General features: G+C 36.3%; 1 protein-coding gene across 4 annotated transcripts in view; it reads left to right on the plus strand.

Moving 5' to 3' along the window:
• alpha-Spec (alpha spectrin) overlaps nucleotides 1-18,689 on the plus strand; it is a 75,405-nt gene that overhangs the window by 40,222 nt on the left and 16,494 nt on the right. For 2 of the 4 annotated variants that reach the window (XM_088260605.1, XM_088260606.1), the window contains exons 27-41: nucleotides 653-697; nucleotides 2,696-2,844; nucleotides 4,481-4,679; nucleotides 6,601-6,746; nucleotides 7,407-7,509; nucleotides 7,930-8,079; nucleotides 8,594-8,731; nucleotides 9,528-9,645; nucleotides 10,467-10,671; nucleotides 11,678-11,807; nucleotides 12,839-13,026; nucleotides 13,753-13,957; nucleotides 15,905-16,109; nucleotides 17,039-17,159; nucleotides 18,394-18,613. In XM_088260605.1, the coding sequence (XP_088116731.1) occupies nucleotides 653-697; nucleotides 2,696-2,844; nucleotides 4,481-4,679; nucleotides 6,601-6,746; nucleotides 7,407-7,509; nucleotides 7,930-8,079; nucleotides 8,594-8,731; nucleotides 9,528-9,645; nucleotides 10,467-10,671; nucleotides 11,678-11,807; nucleotides 12,839-13,026; nucleotides 13,753-13,957; nucleotides 15,905-16,109; nucleotides 17,039-17,159; nucleotides 18,394-18,613 (2,322 nt within the window). The remainder of the gene's footprint in view (nucleotides 1-652; nucleotides 698-2,695; nucleotides 2,845-4,480; nucleotides 4,680-6,600; nucleotides 6,747-7,406; nucleotides 7,510-7,929; nucleotides 8,080-8,593; nucleotides 8,732-9,527; nucleotides 9,646-10,466; nucleotides 10,672-11,677; nucleotides 11,808-12,838; nucleotides 13,027-13,752; nucleotides 13,958-15,904; nucleotides 16,110-17,038; nucleotides 17,160-18,393; nucleotides 18,614-18,689) is intronic. The other 2 variants (XM_088260608.1, XM_088260607.1) reach the window with 1 other exon arrangement.

Raw genomic sequence — 18,689 nt, forward strand, 5'->3', positions numbered from 1 at the left:
TCATCTGATATAGTGTTTTAACACCAATAATGCTGTTTTTTACAGTTCCGTTTGATTATAATTGAAATATTCAATTTTCCTTTTTTTTAGTTGTATTTATAAATTTTTTTTTCATCTTAATGTGATTTTTTAAATTAAAAAAAAAAGTTCACCTGTTCTGGTAAAACGTAAACTAATATTGCACTATTTTATTTATATAATAAAATGTTTTGAAATCATTAGAAAATTTTAATAGAAACATGAAAAATTATCACAAAAAAATATGAACATCGATGACTTAAAAAATAATATCCTAAATTGAAATCATATCTTTCTCTTTTGATTAATAACAATTTAAAGTAAACCCCCTACAATGTTGAAATAAATACCGCGTTATCAGAGGAGACGTTTTATGGGGGTTAATATTTATAAATTGTATTTCAATTTTAAATGACTCATTTGTTATTTCCGCTACTTAAAATGTAAAAATACAATATAAAACTTTAACCCATTTTAAAATTCTCTAAGATAAAGGGGTACCTATCTCAACGTTGTAGGGGGGTTTAATATATTCATCCTACATATAATATATAAAATTGTTCCCCTGAAAAAAATCATAACGGATTTCACTGTAAATGTACGCAAATGGTGACGGTGTATATGTGTTGAATAGGGTCAGAGGCTGGAAATAGATGCGCGATACGGTGTATTGCCACAGGTCAGAGGAGTGTGTCGCTGTTGTCCTTGTCTCCCGCTAACTCGTGTGTGTTGATGTTCGTGTGTTCGTGGACGTGACTTAAGCGATGAACCGACTTACGCCGATACGCTTTCAAGGGTTCATCAATTGTCTGCATGATCTTTTAATTGTAATCACATACGTATATATTCTGCGACTAATCTGTCATCGTAATATTCACACCAGGACGCGAGAGAGCTGGAAAAGCCATTTTTAATCTTCTGCTTTTTTAAACAAAAGTGCGGTTGTAATTTTTTTTTATACAGCTGTGATTGCCTGCCTGGCATAGGCAAAAAATCCAACCGATTTTAAATTAAAAATCTGTAGAAAATAGTAGTTCTACATTTGCTATTTTTCATTTTTTATTATTTTTGTATCTTCATGCAATTGGCCAAAACTGGCACTAAATAAAAATGTCTTTGCATCATCACTTAAAGATATGAAAACCTCAAATACAAACATGGTTTCTTCTCGCATTTTTCTCTTGCTAGAACGTAATATTTTCTCTTTTTTTTAATTGTATATGTTGTGATTATGTCTTTGTACAGTGTTTGATAAATTTAGGTGCAGAAAAAATTATCAACATTTTATTTCATTAAGTTTTTGTATTTACATGTATGATGAGTTAATGTTACTATACTGGCCAGATGGCAAATCTACATTTGAATATTTATACAGTATTACGTAGATTCTTTGTGTAGTAATTACTAACTAATGTTGTTGTGAAGTGAACATAGCTTTGTCAAATTATGTAATTGGCCATTGAAAGCTTATTATACTGCATGGCAAATATTCAATCCAATTTATCCTTCCTCGAATGTGATCCGCTTATTCTTTTGTCATTTTACTAGCTGATTTAATGCTGCTATTATCGGATATACAATCAATTTATTTTTATATCTGCTTGATCAGAATTAATTACTCATTGAATGAAGTATTTGGTTGCCCTATAAATAACTTAAAATTCCGATAGTATAATTTTAAAATCATTTAAAAAATTGTCCCAGTTTACAAAAGTCGCTTGCGTCCTATTTTTTTAAAGATGAATATTCTTATTTATAGCATTTTTATTTTATTTTATTGTATAATTATCAAACACTGGATATTCACCCTACAGATAATTATTTTAAAATATGTATTATAGGTTTCTTAACCTGTCCAGGAGTATGGTCGTATATGTACGACCAATACAAAATATGATTTATGATGTGATTTATATCAAAACTTGTTTCAAACATGATTTATGTCAAAATTATCCATATTTTCAACATATTCATTCAAAAAAATATGTTGCCATAAGGCAACGACTATAAAATTAAAACGATATAAAATTATAAAAAGTAAAATAAAATATATAAAAAAATTCACTCCTTGACAGGTTAATAGAGACTAATTCTCACCTATGTTCAAATGGAAAAGCTTCACTAAGTTCTCTACAGGTGGCAACACCATCTCTTAGTTTCAACTTCGCAATTATTTTACCTCTAGGTTTTTTTAAATTAATTATTTATATTGCCAAATAAATAATTTGAAAAAAAAACTAGTGGTAAAATAATTGTGAACAGACTGTGTACAAAAGTTGTTTTCAGTGTTGGAAAAATCGCATTCAAATCCAATAATTAGCCAACCCAATTCATAAACCCTGGGATTGTTAGATATATTTCCTTCGTAAAAAATATATTTTTTTTATCTCTGAGCAACCTATTGTATATCTTATTATTAGTTTTATTAGTGTTTTTTGTTGATGATCACGTTTTGCTTTTAATTGATTCGTAAAATACGTCTACTTAAATTTCATGCCAAATTGTGTAAATTGGTTATCAAAAAAATAATGTTTATTACGAGACTACCCAATATTATAGTTATGATTTCAATCAAAGTGTTTCTGGAAGTTCCCATCACCTATCAAGTTATTTATTTCATTCCGTTATTTGTCATATTCCATGTATAAAATTGTAATTTTGGTTTTGTGAATAACAGGAACATCGTACTGAAATCGACGCAAGGGCCGGAACATTCCAGGCCTTCGAGTTGTTCGGACAGCAGTTGCTGCAGTCCGGGCACTATGCCAGCCCGGACATTCAGGAGAAGATCAACGGAGTCACCGATGCCAGGAAGGATCTTGAAAGGTAATTATTTCTTACCTTGTCATTGAACTTGAACTGAAATCTGCGCCTGTAATTCTTCTGAATGTGTCCTGCATGTTTATCTAAAATGTGTATCATTGCAGTATGTAGTATAATGGATAAGAACCTTAACTTTCTAGAACATAATATTCAAATTGTAGAGAAAATTTATTTATTCTTTGTAAGTATTTAAATACGAAAATATAACACTCATTCATAGTTATTTTTAATTTTTTTACAAAAATGCTAATAATATTAGTATATAACCACTCACCGAGATTTTTATGTCTACCAGTTACGAGACGTACCCGTCTCTACGTCAGGACAATCACTACCACAGCATGCAAACAATACTACCATAGCACTATTTACACACTTAAAACTACACAATATGTTTAAATATTAATAATATTGAGAATACTCTCATTCAGTTAAATTAAGAGGCTTTACATGTTACAGGCACAACCTGTTTAAGTGTAACATACTATGTATGTCGAGACTTGCCCTTACTTGCATACACTTTCATCAAACACACAATATCAGTACTATAGGGCCCTGAAAATTGCTCATATGTAGGAAAAAATTATTACTCTGTTTAACCCAAAATATATATGCTCTATTAACTACGTTGTTTAATGTTTCGGCATTTACTTTGTGGTAAGACATGAGTAAATTATTAATAAAACACTTGTTTTTTACCACTTGAGTATTATATATTAACAACTAGTTTCAGAAGCTATAAATGCTTTCATCGAGCTACATACCAAAGCACATAGGTTAAATTATTGAATACCTTCGTATAGATATGCACAGCAGTGGTGGTCGGTGACTTTTTGTAGAAGAGATGCTGGACATTAAATGTTTATACTCGTACTTACTACATACTAGATATCAAATATGCACATCTAGACGCCATCTCCATAAATTCATTTTTATTTATTTAAATTATTAAGTAAATCGCAGGTTAATAATATTCAATAGTAGTTTAACTTCAGTCTTCAAGCTCAAAAGTAAACTGTCAAAGCAACGCGCGCACTAAGAACAATCCAATAGAGTGTGTGATTCTGTTCATTATACACATTAGGATTAAAGATGTTTTTTTGAACGTCGGATGCTGTCATTAATATCGTGTACAGTTAATATGGATGTTGGCTTGCGGGTCTCAGTGCGCATGCGCGGAAAGAACCCGGGTTCTGAAATTGTGCACGCGGTTTACAAATCGCATCCAGTATTGCTTGTTCACGTGCTTTTTACGCGTTTTACAGTACATATTTGAGAATGTATGTGTATTTAGACTCGCCCGCGATCTTTGTATCGTGTCTCTCGTTGCGCGTACACTGTGACGGGTCGATATATGCACATTCTTTTATAATAATCATATTTGTATGATTTTGTACAGCGCTGTTTTTGTAAAAAAATAACATAATATGGTCGCTGTAAAAATATCAAAATATTTAAATTGCAGTATTGCTGTTTAAGGATAGAAGTTTAAATCTTTTTACTCTAAAATGCAAGGGATGCGGAGCATCCACAGCATGTATGGACGGACCGCGCTTGATGCACAGAATAATAGACATTGCATCCTATTTTAGCCCTCAAGTAAATGGGACTCGATTCAATATTCTTGTTTTATTTCCAGTGCCTGGGTGGATCGGCGCATGCGCCTCGACCAGAACCTGGAGCTGCAGCTGTTCTACCGAGACTGCGAGCAGGCCGAGAACTGGATGGGGGCTCGCGAGGCCTTCCTGTCCGCCGCCGACGAGGTGGACTCCAAGGGAGACAACGTGGAGGCCCTCATCAAGAAGCACGAGGACTTCGACAAGGCCATCAATGCTCATGTGAGAACACACACTACCATTCCTCAGATACCTGGTGCTATATAGTATCAATCAGGATCTTCAGGTCTTGTGCCTTCCTTTTCTAAATTTCTTAAATGTATATGTATGTAGATGGAAAGCTGCGCAAATCATTATGTTTTGCAAACTTGTACAAGAAACAAAATAAATGCAATTTACAATAAACAAAAATAAATGCAACAATTCTATATATTTTAAATATTAAAATCAAACATTGGTTTTTGGGGTCTACTAAGTTATATATTTTATTTAAAACTAACTTAGTAACCATCACGCCGCTTACCGCAGGGGTAGGCAGAGAGAATCGAACGCCACACCACTCTGTCTTTGCAAACATTCTAAGCCTCTTCTACATTCATGCATCTCCTCATACATACTCGACGATTATTACGACTCCTGACCCGGCCGCTTTCAAGTATTTGACATACCTGATTGTACCAAGTTTTCCTCGGTCTTCCTCTGCTTCTTTTTCCAACTACATTCGCTTCATAAATTTTTTTAATTTATTTAATTTAATAATAAAACCCTTCTCCGCACCCAATGGTGCATAGGGCACTGCATCATATAAACGCAGTGTTATCTTGATCGTTTACACATGAAGGAAAGGTGATCAGCCCTCCGCTTCAGGCACCAGTCCAGGGTAATATTGAATAAATATTACAGTGAAAAAAAATCACTTGTATTTATTTTACCCCCCCTGGGAATCGAACCCGGGACCTCCAGAACGGTAGCCTAGCGTGCTGACCATTACACTACGGAGGCGGACAGAACATATTTAAACAAAGCATAAAAATAAAATGCAGTGAAACATCTTTTAACAAACGTAATTTATTCCAGAATCTTACTCATTAAGCGAAACTTTTTTTTTGTTTTAACCAATGCAAAAGTCCCGGCTCACAAGGGAATGTCGTGAAAAGGGGACTTGCCCTTTTTCTGTAACTCACTATGGGAAATGTCACACTTTTTCAATTTTGTTTTTGCTCATTATGAGTGGTGCTCTAAAAATCAGTGATTGATTTTAATATGTAAAATATAAATTATGGAGTTCTACAAATTAAACGCCAAATCAATATATAACGTAGTTCTATTTATTGAGTAATTATGTTATATTATAGACACTTGTAATATATCTTATTGATCTGTTTGTTTGTTGAAATTTATGAAATTAAACAACTTTGTTTTAACCACTTTTTTTATTATTAACATACTATCTGCGAGAAGGGTAATTTAACCGTTTTACTCGACTGGTGGTGTTGGGTGGGAAGGGTAATTTTACCTTTTCACTCGACTCATTGTAAATTGCGTGTAAGTTATTTTTACGCATGACTTTTGCGGCATCTTTTGATCTCATATCGATGTATACAGTATGGTTAAATGTTATCACTTCTTTTCAGAGATGTTTATCTCTATTATGAGCACGAATCCGCCCGCAGATAGTGTGTTAATACACTTTTTAACCTACCGGTTTCGACGAGAACCTTGTCATCATCGGGGTTTATTAAATTCTAAAACATTAAAAACAAAAAAAACTATAAAAATACTTTTCTTCTTATTATTATTATTATAGGCCTTGCGGCCTGTTTTTAAGAGGGATTAGCCTCCTGCGACGTCGATTCCCAGCTATCGACCCATCTCTTTAATGGTCTGACCGGGAGTCGTCTACCATGGGGTTGGCCGTACGGTGCGATGTGGGGAAGTCTGGATGGTTCCATTTTCCTTACATGCGCATACCATTGTATGTGAAAGTATAAAAATACTCAATTATAAAAATACTTTTTTATTAATAATAAAAAAGTGATTAAAACAATTTTTTAAACTTTATAAGTATAAGTATCTGCCAAAAACATTCAAGAAATGATCTGTTTGTTCTCCATTGTGATTGGTTTAAATGTTGTGAATGCAGGAGGAGAAGATAGCGTCCCTGCAGACCCTGGCCGACCAGCTGATTGCCTCCAACCACTATGCCGCCAAGCCCATCGATGACAAGAGGAAGCAAGTGCTCAACAGGTGGAAGCATCTCAAGGACGCCCTCATTGAAAAACGCTCCAGGTACTTACTTAATTGACTTCATCAATCCACTTGTGATTTGAGATTTGGTTTATAAATTAAAGCAGTTTGGAAACCACTTTAAAAAATAGGAAATCGCAGAGCAAATTAGGTGCACGAGAAATAGGCACATCAGACTATGAAAATATAGATAAATAAAGCTTGAAGTGCCCAAATGCTGCCTGTAAGTATCTAATAAAATGAAGCTAGTAGTCCTCAAACGCTGCTTGTAAGCTTATAATAAAAATAAAGCTAGAAGTGCCCAAATGTAACCGAGTCTAGATTGTCAAGGGTGGATAAAAATCTTTATGTTAAAGATCGGTGTATTTGTCTTCTTCTGACCTTTATCTGCATCTAGTGGTGCATAAGGCACTGCATTAGATAACACAATGTTAACTCGATTGTTCACTTTGAAATCAATGCAAGGTGACTTGTCATATGCACTTCAAGTACCAGTCCAGGATGATATTTAACCTATAAATCCTACTTGGAACCTCCAAGTTCAAAAATCACTGTGGGTTATATGAAAATTCAGCACTCTGAAGGTTGGATCCTCAACATTGATCCCTCTTGTGTTTTGGGATAATCCGTAGTCTGATCAGCAGATAGTGCAGTTGATGCAATATCTCTTGCGCAAATGTAATTCATCTTTCATTTCATCAGGTTGGGAGATGAGCAAACTCTGCAGCAGTTCTCTCGGGATGCCGATGAGATGGAGAACTGGATCGCCGAGAAATTGCAACTGGCCACCGAGGAGAGCTACAAGGTAACTTTGCAAAATCATTCCGAATGAACTAAACCACTATATCATCATATATCATGGATCTGTATATTTATAAATTATCATAACTTTTTTTATGATGATTGATGTGAAAAAATTGTATAGGTCATGAAATCTACAAATAGAATCCCAATGCTGTTAGAATTGACCCTTAACATAGAAACAAACTTATTTGGGTGGAATTTATATATTTTAACAACTATACATAAAACCGTTCAAGTGGACAAATTAAATTTCTAGATTTTACATACATATTATATAGTGTCCCCATACGTAATCACATTTTGTATGTTGTATACTTTATCGTAATAATAATAATAATTAATAAATAATACATTTAGTTTTAATTATTTTTAAATATATTAATTTCAAAAATGGCTATTTATTATTATTTGTTTTCGTCAGGACCCTGCCAACATCCAGTCCAAGCACCAGAAGCACCAGGCCTTCGAGGCAGAGCTGGCCGCTAACGCCGACCGCATCCAGTCTGTGCTGGCCATGGGAGGAAACCTCATCGACAAGAACCAGTGCAGCGGCTCCGAGGATGCTGTTCAGGTACTTGTTCTGGTACCATAAACCAAGCTAGGACACAAAATGCCAAACCCTCTTCTAGTGGAGCGGAAGGTCTATTGATGACAGTCAACAGTCCGCCTTCTTCTGAGGAATGCAACGTGGTTACCTCCCAGCAACGAGCAAATGCTGAGAAGTTCCTGATTGGCCCACACTAGATTATCCTTCCTGCTTGAAATAATTTTTTTTAATTAGAAGAAAAAAAAATCCACTTAATTATTTATAATTCTTCTTCTTCAAACCCTTTTCTGCACCCCAATGGTGCATAGGGCACTGCATATAAACGCAGTGTTATCTTGATCGTTAACACATGAAGGAAAGGTGATCAGCCCTGAATGATTTATAAACCATGTGCATAATAAGAAGGGTAAATAATAAATGCAATTTCCACCTTAAAAAAAAACGACAACAAAAAACTTGTTCTGTTGAATGACCCATATGCTGTCGTAGTGAAATCTCTGTAAACACCTTCATTGGATGTGTCATTTTGTTTCTTCAGGCTCGCTTGGACTCCATCGCAGATCAGTGGGAGTACCTGACGCAGAAGACTACCGAGAAGTCCCTCAAGCTGAAGGAGGCCAACAAGCAGAGGACGTACATCGCTGCCGTCAAGGATCTGGACTTCTGGCTCGGAGAAGTGATTATTTTATTACTTATCTATTCTATTTTTTACTTCAGCCCTCTTCTTGTCTCCAATATTGAACAAAGGTCTCCCTCTTGGACTTCCACAGTTCACTGTTGGACGCGACTCTCTTCCAGTGCAGGCCCGCCACTTTTTTAATATCATCGGGCCATCTTGTCTGGGGCCTTCCCCCCACACTTCTGCGTCCTGTTATAGGCCTCCAGTCAAGCACCTTTTTCATCCATCTATCCTTAAACATACTTGCCACACGACCTGCCCAGTTCCACTTTTGTTCCGCAATACTTTTCTATGTCCCTAACTTTTCACTCAAATTTACTCATTTTTAGCGTACCGAAAAATAGTAAAAAATGTATCCCTGTTAAGTCACGCGTCTTCTACATCAAATTTTCATTTTCACTTTTGTCTTTTTTCCAATTTTTAGTATAAGGCCTTTTGCAGGTTAGGCATTTTTATGGAGAAAAATTATATTTACTCATCTAATATTTGTCAGGAATAAAAAAACCGTGAAAAATATGAATGTAGCAAAAGCCACTTATTATTAGTAAACTAATATTCTAATCACAAGTTTCCGCATACCCAATTCTGATCCGTAAAATGTTTTTTGGTGTTTCCTGCGCTCCACCAAAAGTAAGCAATAGAACGCTTATAAGCGTCTCCCGCTCTCTACCAACAGTATGTCAAAGACGGTTTTAAGCATTTCCCTCAAACAATGTGTTAATAATGCTCAGAGTTGTTAAAGACGATATGATCTTTCAAGCGCCTTTAGTAAGCATTTTTTTTTTCTCTTCAGGTGGAGAGTCTTCTGACTTCTGAGGATTCCGGCAAAGACTTGGCATCCGTCCAGAACCTCATGAAGAAGCACCAACTGGTGGAGGCCGACATCCAAGCTCACGAGGATAGAATCAAGGGTTCGTATGCTGTCAAATGCTAATCTGATACATACCTTCTTAAGGAAAACAATATATCAGAAACTAGAGTCAGTTCGTTTTAGAGAGGCACACCTGACCTGTTCACAGTTTTCATTTCACCTGATGATGGAATGATTATTTCAAAACTGGTAGTCATGAAGTAGTGTTTTTTTTTAAGTGTTATTACACAAAGTGAACGATGAATGATAAGGAGAGTGCCAGGCACACCTAGGACTTCATATTGCGTGATCGCCTTCAAATCCCTTCATTGGTTGATATTATAAACCTTCAAACAGATTAACATATACACTGCTTTGTGTTTTACTTATTTGTTTTTTTTTGTATAAACAATTTTATATTTATCATGCTTAAAAACGACATAAATATTAATAAAATGAAAAGAATATATTTTTTAAATGTTTCCTCACATAGTTCTTTGGGTATGAAATAAAACAAAACTAATCCAAAAATTGGCGATTTTCTAGGTGTATTTTTGAAATAATTTTTTAATGAAAATTCAAAATATTTATACGTTATAATTTCATACACAAAAAAATATTGTCTAACCTAATTCTTATTGCTTTCCCCGCAAAAATAATCTTAAAAAGTCATCTTTTCTATGCGTAGAATAAAATAACAGCTATGTATGTTATATTTCCACATTAATTTTATTTGACCAGCAACCGGGTTTCGTCGTAACCGACTGGTCTGAAAAAATTACATAATTGTTATTTTATTCTATAAAATGCAGTTCCACCAAGAAATGTCAGTACAAAATTTAAATTTTCTAAGCGTGTTTGTTGTGTGTGTTCCCTGGGTAGACATGAACGAGCAGGCCGAGTCGCTGATTGAGAGCGGGCAGTTTGACAGCGCGACGCGGCAGGGCATCCAGGAGCGGCAGGCGGGCATCAACCAGCGCTGCGAGCGCGTGCGCAACCTCGCCGCGCACCGTCGCGCCCGCCTCAACGACGCCAACACGCTGCACCAGTTCTTCAGGGACATCGCCGACGAGGAGAGCTGGATCAAGTAAGGACAATCCCAATCCTCAAACTTCTTTATCATCAAAAAGACAGTTTTAGAATAATTCAATTCAATTTTAATGAAGAATGTATTGAGGTGCGAAATATGTCGCTCACTCCTTTCAAGAACGTCATAAATCAAAAAACTTGATTTTTCAGGAGAACGTTTTTAAAGTTAAAAAATATAATACAATGTATTAAATATAAATATCAAACCACTTATTTAACTTTTTACTGTGCAACAGATCTTTTAAGGTTAAACCTGAATGTTTATTCTCCAGTTGAAAAATATTTAGAATATAAAAAAAAACCTTTTCTTCAAAATGCAAAAACAACACTTTCTGACCATTAGCGGGTAAATATTAAGTTAAAAATATGCCTCTTTTGCTGGGATATAGTACATTTTCTGGACATTCCGAAAACATGCACAACTGAAAATTCACGAGTTTTGATTTATGACGTTCTTGAAAGGAGTGAGCGATGTGTGGTGTAACTTATGAGTACCTAGCACTCTTAGACTCATCAGAAGATTGCTTTTAAATGAAAAACGTACTTATTTGATCACAGATTATTAATTTTAAGTTTTAAAATACAAGTAAGGACTCTAAAACTATTTTTTAAGAAAAATAAAAATCACTGAATCTAAGTTGACAATAATTTCGTCACGCAACAGTCGTGTTTGCTACCGGCAAGTGTCTCTCTGAAGGAAGAGAAAGATTGCATGTGCATTAGGGTTTATATGGACTCTCCTGCGTTCCGTACGCAGGGCTAACAATCTAGTAGATTTACCAGTGCAGGCAACCTATCAGGTTTGCTTGTTTGTTTAAGTACCTACTCGTAACTGAGTGACGAGTCACCGTAATACATAGCATAAAGTTTTTAAATTTTATGAAAACAATCTATTTCAACCATGAAATTAATTTAATTTTTTTTCTTTTTTTTTTTTCCATTTACAAACCAATTGATGTGTGGAAGTTTCGAAAAGTTTTGTAACACTTTATTATGTTCTTCAGGGAGAAGAAGTTGCTGGTCGGTTCCGATGACTACGGCCGCGATCTGACGGGAGTGCAGAACCTGAAGAAGAAACACAAGAGGCTGGAGACGGAGTTGGCTTCCCACGAACCAGCTATCCAAGCCGTCCAGGTAACTTGACCCTTTATGAGCTCTTTACTCTTGTTTATATCCATTTGGGATGTAGCCTCTGATTCTGAGAATATTTTAACAATTATTTTATGTTTAAAATATAAGTAGTAAATATGTTTTCTGAAATAAGTCAGGAAATTAGTTAAGTCATGTGTATTAATTTCATACCATGAACACAAAAATAATTTGTATTCTATATTGGCAATCTATTATTAAAATATATTTTTAAATTTCATCATGCAATTCAAAAGCTACATAACCTATTTTTAATTAGCACATGGAATATAAATAAAACCTGTGATTAACATAATTTAACTATTGCAATTCCCTCAAATGGTTCAATTTTTTACTCATTTTTTGACGTTCAAAATTATTGAGAAAAAATCATAAACAGCAACGTAGAGGGTCAGCAGGGTGTGGGCAGAAAACAGACCTCCTGGCTCCGAAATATACAAGATTGTAAGGGGGATCAGGACCGTCGAGGCGCTGTTTAGAGCTGCCCAAGACAAGGACAATTACTCTCAAGTGATAGTCGACGTCAGGATACCTGACATGACACGCACAGTTTTTTTTTTATTGTAGGTAAATATCGTAGTCATACAGGAAAAAGTGACCAAGTGCATTGTTTTACAAAAACGTGATCATTGACTATTTGATATCTTACTAGCTTAATATTGCCCTTAAAAAAATCCCAAAGGATTTTAAACTTGGAGCTATAATATATTGACTTGTTAAAAATGATTAACTGCATTGGTGTTTATTTTCTTGCCAACCAAAAGTGACTTAAATGGCCCTCCTGAACATTTTACGTTATGGTAGTTGGTCACTTTCTCCTGTACGACTACGATATATTTGTTGCATGACAAAAAATATTAGGAAGGAAAAATAACAAATTTACAAACCCATTCATTGTTATTTTGAGTGAACTTCGTTATGTCTCATATAGGAGGCACTTGCTATGAGGGGGATGTATGAATGATCCACTATAATTTTACACTATTGATTTGACTCGTTATATTGAATGTCAACAGGAGGCCGGAGAGAAGCTGATGGACGTGTCCAACCTGGGGGTGCCGGAGATCGAGCAGCGCCTCAAGGCCCTGAACCAGGCCTGGGCCGAGCTCAAGGGGCTGGCGAACACGCGCGGCAACAAGCTGGACCAGAGCAACACCTACCAGCAGTTCTTGGCCAAGGTGGAAGAGGAGGAGGCCTGGATCAGGTAACCGCAATCTGCCTCAGCTTGCTGTGCTGGCTATATTCTAGGTGCGACGTCATGTGTGAATATCTGCCAGTGGTTTGGTTATTCCCTAACAAGGCAAAACAACTGTCACCAATTTGTTTTTTATTTTTATGCTTTTAAAAAATTAAATACACGACTTAGTAGATCCCAGAATCCTGCGTTTGATTTTTATATTTAAAATATAAATTATGGAGTTCTACAAATTAAACGCCAAATAAAATATCCAACGTTCAACCCCGATCAGCAAAGCAGACAGACACGAAACAGTGCCAAGACATTTGCAGAAAATGCTCAGTCATCGCATTTCCCACGCAACCATTTTTCATCGACACCCTATTACAGTGGGGACTGACCGGAGCATTTCATCGTAACATAACATTTGCGGCGAGCATCCGACTTCAGATGGAGCACTCGGAACGCTGTACTGACTATACGAATGCTCGCATCAAACGTGTTACGTTACGACAAAATGACTCCGGTCAGTCCCCACCTTTAGACAAATCTTTCACAATCCTAACAAATGATGGATAGAAAAAAAAATAACAACCTTAATTCACAACCCAGCACAAAGTCCTAACTACGACACAAAGACAACAACACAATGAAGTACATACCTTACACAAAGATAACATATAACCACGATGCAGTACTTTTAATATAAGTTGTTATCTATAGATGGAATATAATGGAGATGTTTTGTTCCAGCGAGAAGCAGCAGCTGCTGTCGGTGGAGGACTACGGCGACACCATGGCGGCCGTGCAGGGGCTGCTGAAGAAGCACGACGCGCTGGAGACGGAGCTGGCCGCGCACCGCGACCGCTGCTCCGAGATCTGCAGCACCGGCTCCACCCTCGTGTCCCAGGGCAACCACCACGCCGACAGCATCCAACACCGCTGCCAACAACTGCAGGTTGGCCATTCCTCGCCACGCATTAAATGAAATGAGTTGCGAACAAGTATTTGGACACACTCAAAATGTTGTGAATAACTGCACCTAATGATTACCATTTCACCGTAATAATGTTTAGCGTGTTTATTTTACTTAGTTAATACTACTATTTCCTAAAATGCATTATGACACATCGCTCACTCCTTTCAAGAACGTCATAAATAAAAAATTGTCAATTTTCGGTTGTTCATGTTTTCGGAATGCCCAGAAAATGTACTATATCCCAGCAAAAGAGGCAAATTTTTAACTTAATATTTACCCGCTACAGGGCAGAAAGTGTTGTTTTTGCATTTTCAAGAAAAGGTATTGTTTAATCATTTTTTTTAATATACTAAATATTTTTCAAATGGAAAAAAACCTTCAGGTTTACCTAAAAAGATCTGTTGCACGGTATAAAGTTCAATAAGTGGCTTGATATTTATTTTTAATACATTGTATTACATTTATAAACTTTAAAAACGTTCTCCTGAGAAATCAAGTTTTTTGATTTATGACGTTCTTGAAAGGAGTGAGCGACATGTATCGATGCATTCCGTGTCATTTTCAAACACCGCTCCATGAAAATGATGCAGAATGCTTCGACATACAGTGGATTTTAACCCTTATAGTCTGATCTTATTTTCACATATTTTGCCTAAATTGCTAATTGCTTTTCATCATCACTACTTGACGAATTTGACAATTTGTAGGTAGAAATAAAAAAGCTTTTACTTAAAAAAAATACGAAAATCAATGTTAAATTCACAGCTAAATTATTTTAAATGGTTATTTATAATTGTTATTAACTTGTTAAAAGCGTTATACATGCCCGCGCTAAGACACATCCGTACAGGTCGATACCTAAATCGAATTGCGCAATACTTGGTATTCCGACGCTCCACACTTTATATGCATTAATAGAGAGTGCATCTATCGACGGTTTGCACTCTAAGGGTTAAGGAATGGTAGTATTTACCAAGTAAAACTTAAATTATACATGGATAGCAGAACTAGAATTTTATAGCTGTGTAAGGACCATTAGTCCATTTAATTTTCACATTAGTTTTATAATGCCACAACAAGGCGAAATAATTGCCACAAATTAAATTTTTATGTGTTTTCAACAATAAAATACAATTTCATACTTCAAACCCTTATCCGCACCCCAATGGTGCATAGGGCACTGCATCATAAAAACGCAGTGTTACCTTGATCGTAAACGTATGAAGGAAATGTAATCAGCCCTCCGCATCAGGTACTAGTCCAGGGTAATATTAGAGTGAAAAAATCACGTATATTTATTTGACCCCTCCCTGGGAATAGAACCCAAGACCTACAGAATGGTAGTCGGGCGTGCTGACCATCACACTACAGAGTCGTAAAAGACATAAAAATAAAATTTAGTAGACTCTAAAAAATCAGTGTTTGATTTTAACATTTAATATATAAATTAAAATGGAGTTTTACAAATCGCTCACTCCTTTCAAGAACGTCATAAATCAAAAAACTTGATTTTTTAGGAAAACGTTTTTAAAAATATAATACAATGTATTAAAAATAAATATCAAGCCACTTATTGAACTTTTTACTGTGCAACAGATCTTTTTAGGTAAAACCTAAAGGTTTTTTCACCTTTTGAAAAATATTTAGTATATTTAAAAAAATTATTAAACAATACCTTTTCTTCAAAGTGCAAAAACAACACTTTCTGCCCTGTAGCGGGTAAATATTAAGTTAAAAATATGCCGCTTTTGCTGGGATGTAGTACATTTTCTGGGCATTCCGAAAACATGCTTAACTGAAAATTGACAATTTTTGATTTATGAAGTTCTTGAAAGGAGTGAGCGAAATGCCAAATCCATAATTCAGTAAAGGAATTTGTCACTATAGAGTTTGTTTGCTATAATGAAAACGTTCTCTGTGCGTCAGGGCAAGCTGGAGCAGCTGTCGGGGCTGGGCGCGGCGCGCAAGGCCGCGCTGGTGGACAACTCGGCCTACCTGCAGTTCATGTGGAAGGCCGACGTGGTGGAGTCCTGGATCGCCGACAAGGAGACGCACGTGCGCAGCGAGGAGTTCGGGCGCGACCTCTCCACCGTGCAGACGCTGCTCACCAAGCAGGACACCTTCGACGCGGGTATGTGGCAGTTCCATTCATCAAACCATATTCGCTCCCTGGGTGGAGCTTTTCTGTCGGCTGCCAGCTCCCTTGCATCCTCCCAAGTCAGATCCGCGTCCCGAAGTTCTGACGAGAACTGCCGACGAATTGTCAGTAGTGGTCGAGAACCTTATGCCTTGTACAAGAGGCAAGCTTGATTAAGGCTCTCATGAGGCGTGAGGAGTACATGGTCAAGGCAGCTGAATCGACTCTTCTTCAGTTCCATGTAGTATCATATAAATTTCAAATCAATTATAGATTTCTAGTAAACATTACTAGAAACGGATTTTAAAAAAAGTGCATTCTGGAAAAAAATATTGATTATATTAAATTACATATTTTTACTCTCAGGTTTTGTTTGTTTGCAAATGTAATATACTAAATTTAATCAAATTACTGAGCATTATTCATTATTAGAAAATATATAGTTTAACAATTTGGTGATTGGATTTTTTTTCAAATTTTGGTCTCTTCAATTAAGAACTAACAATCTGTTATTGTAGCATAATGAAATAACTATATAGTTTTTTCCACATATATTTTATTTGACCAGTGACCGGGTTTCGTCGTTACTGATATCATCAAAACCCTGTTATGGTGGTTATAAAGTCTTCTTCTTCATCTTGTAGGCCTTGTGGCCTGTTTTTAAGAGGGATTAGCCTCCTGCGATTTCGATTCCCAGCTGTCGACCCATCTCTTTGGTGGTCTGCCCGGGAGTCGTCTACCATGGGGTTGGCCGTACAGTGCGATGTGGGGGAGTCTGGATGGTTCCATTCTCCTCACATGCGCTTACCATTGTCTCCTTCGTTGCCTTCCCCCACCTAACGACATCTTCGATCTCGCATATTTCCCTGATCCAGGCATTTTAGGTTATAAAGTCATTGAAATAAATGTGTGATCTGTTGCAGGTCTCGCTGCCTTTGAGCACGAGGGCATCCAGAACATCACGGCGCTGAAGGACCAGCTGGTGGCCGCCAACCATGACCAGACTCCGGCCATCAAGAAGCGCCACCAGGATGTCATCGCCAGGTCACTATTACTTAATTATCTGATAATTCCAAGGCCAAAGGATAAGTCTTTTAACTCTTTCCACTCTCTAGGCCATACATTCTGGCCTGTATGATTCTAGCAGGCAGCTCCGTGGGCCACAATGTCTGGCCCGGCGCAGGTATAACTTTAATCACTGATTTCTCTATCACCCAAGTATATTCTACCAAAAAATATTTCAGGTAAATACAGTTAATCTTAATTAACACGGTCATACGAATTGCCAGACAGAGTGTCTCAAAATTAGGGAACCAAAATATTTATTTTAATGGTAGGAAAACGTCGCATTTTTTTGATTAGAGTAGCTGATCAGTTATGAGAAAAAATAGTCAGAGTGGAAAGGGTTAAGACATTGTTGTCGGGTGGTTTTCTCATCAATCTAGTTATACTCAGACTGCCGCCCGGCCCCTTAGTATTCTAATCACAAGTAACTGCAAACCCAATTCTGATCTGTACAATGTTTTTTGGCATCACTCGGGCTCTACCAAAAGTAAGCAAATAGAACGCTTATAAGCGTCTCCTGCTCTTTACCAACAGTATGTAAAAAACGCTTTTGAGTGTTTCCCGCAAACAATGTATTTATTTTATTTTATTTATTTAGAAATTCAACAGAACATTGACATAAATACATTTACAATAATTAATAACAAATAAAACAGGTAATTGTAATATTCCAATTACAAAATTTCAGAAATGTTAAATGAGTTAGAAGTAAACAGCAAGAATAAAATATAGCAAACGTTAAGAAGATTAATAGGCAGACTTAATTTAGAGCCAAAGTAAAAAAAACAAAAAAAACAAAAAAAAAAACAAAAACAGTTATAAGATGTACAAGTTGAGAAGAGCAATAAAGTAAAAATAAGTGCTATAAGGCAACAAATAAAAAAAACAGTAAACACATAAAAGAGAAACAATAATTCATAACTATTATTCTAGTTCTACTTATAATACCTATATATACCCTTATACCCTTTACTATGACCTAAATTATATTGTATACCCACACACAGGCCCTGCCTTTGTGGGATCTTTTTTTGTATTTATATTTATATTTTATTCAATTTTTTTTGTATTTGAATTTATGTCATGTAATGCAATAGAATTTAAAATAAAGAAAAAAATAAAATTAAAATAAAATAAAAACTTCCATACATTGGAATTCAAACAGAAAGATGGATCAAATCGTAATTTCAAAATTGGATTTCTCTCGGTCCAGGTGGCAGAAACTATTAGGCGACTCGGACGAGCGCAAGCAGCGGCTGCTGCAGCTGCAGGAGCAGTTCCGGCAGATTGAGGACCTTTACCTGACCTTCGCCAAGAAGGCCTCCGCCTTCAACTCCTGGTTCGAGAACGCCGAAGAAGACCTCACCGACCCGGTGCGCTGTAACTCCATCGAGGAGATTCGAGCTCTGCGGGAAGCCCATGCCCAATTCCAGGTATGCGATCCTCTCACCATTCACATAATAATGTACTAGTAAAGAGTTCAGAGTTTGTCCGCCTCCGTAGTGTAAT

The sequence above is a fragment of the Brachycentrus maculatus genome, unplaced genomic scaffold, assembly GCF_059751285.1.
Source record: "Brachycentrus maculatus isolate JH-2025_06_01 unplaced genomic scaffold, ASM5975128v1 h1tg000139l, whole genome shotgun sequence".
Classification (NCBI taxonomy): Eukaryota; Metazoa; Arthropoda; class Insecta; order Trichoptera; family Brachycentridae; genus Brachycentrus; species Brachycentrus maculatus.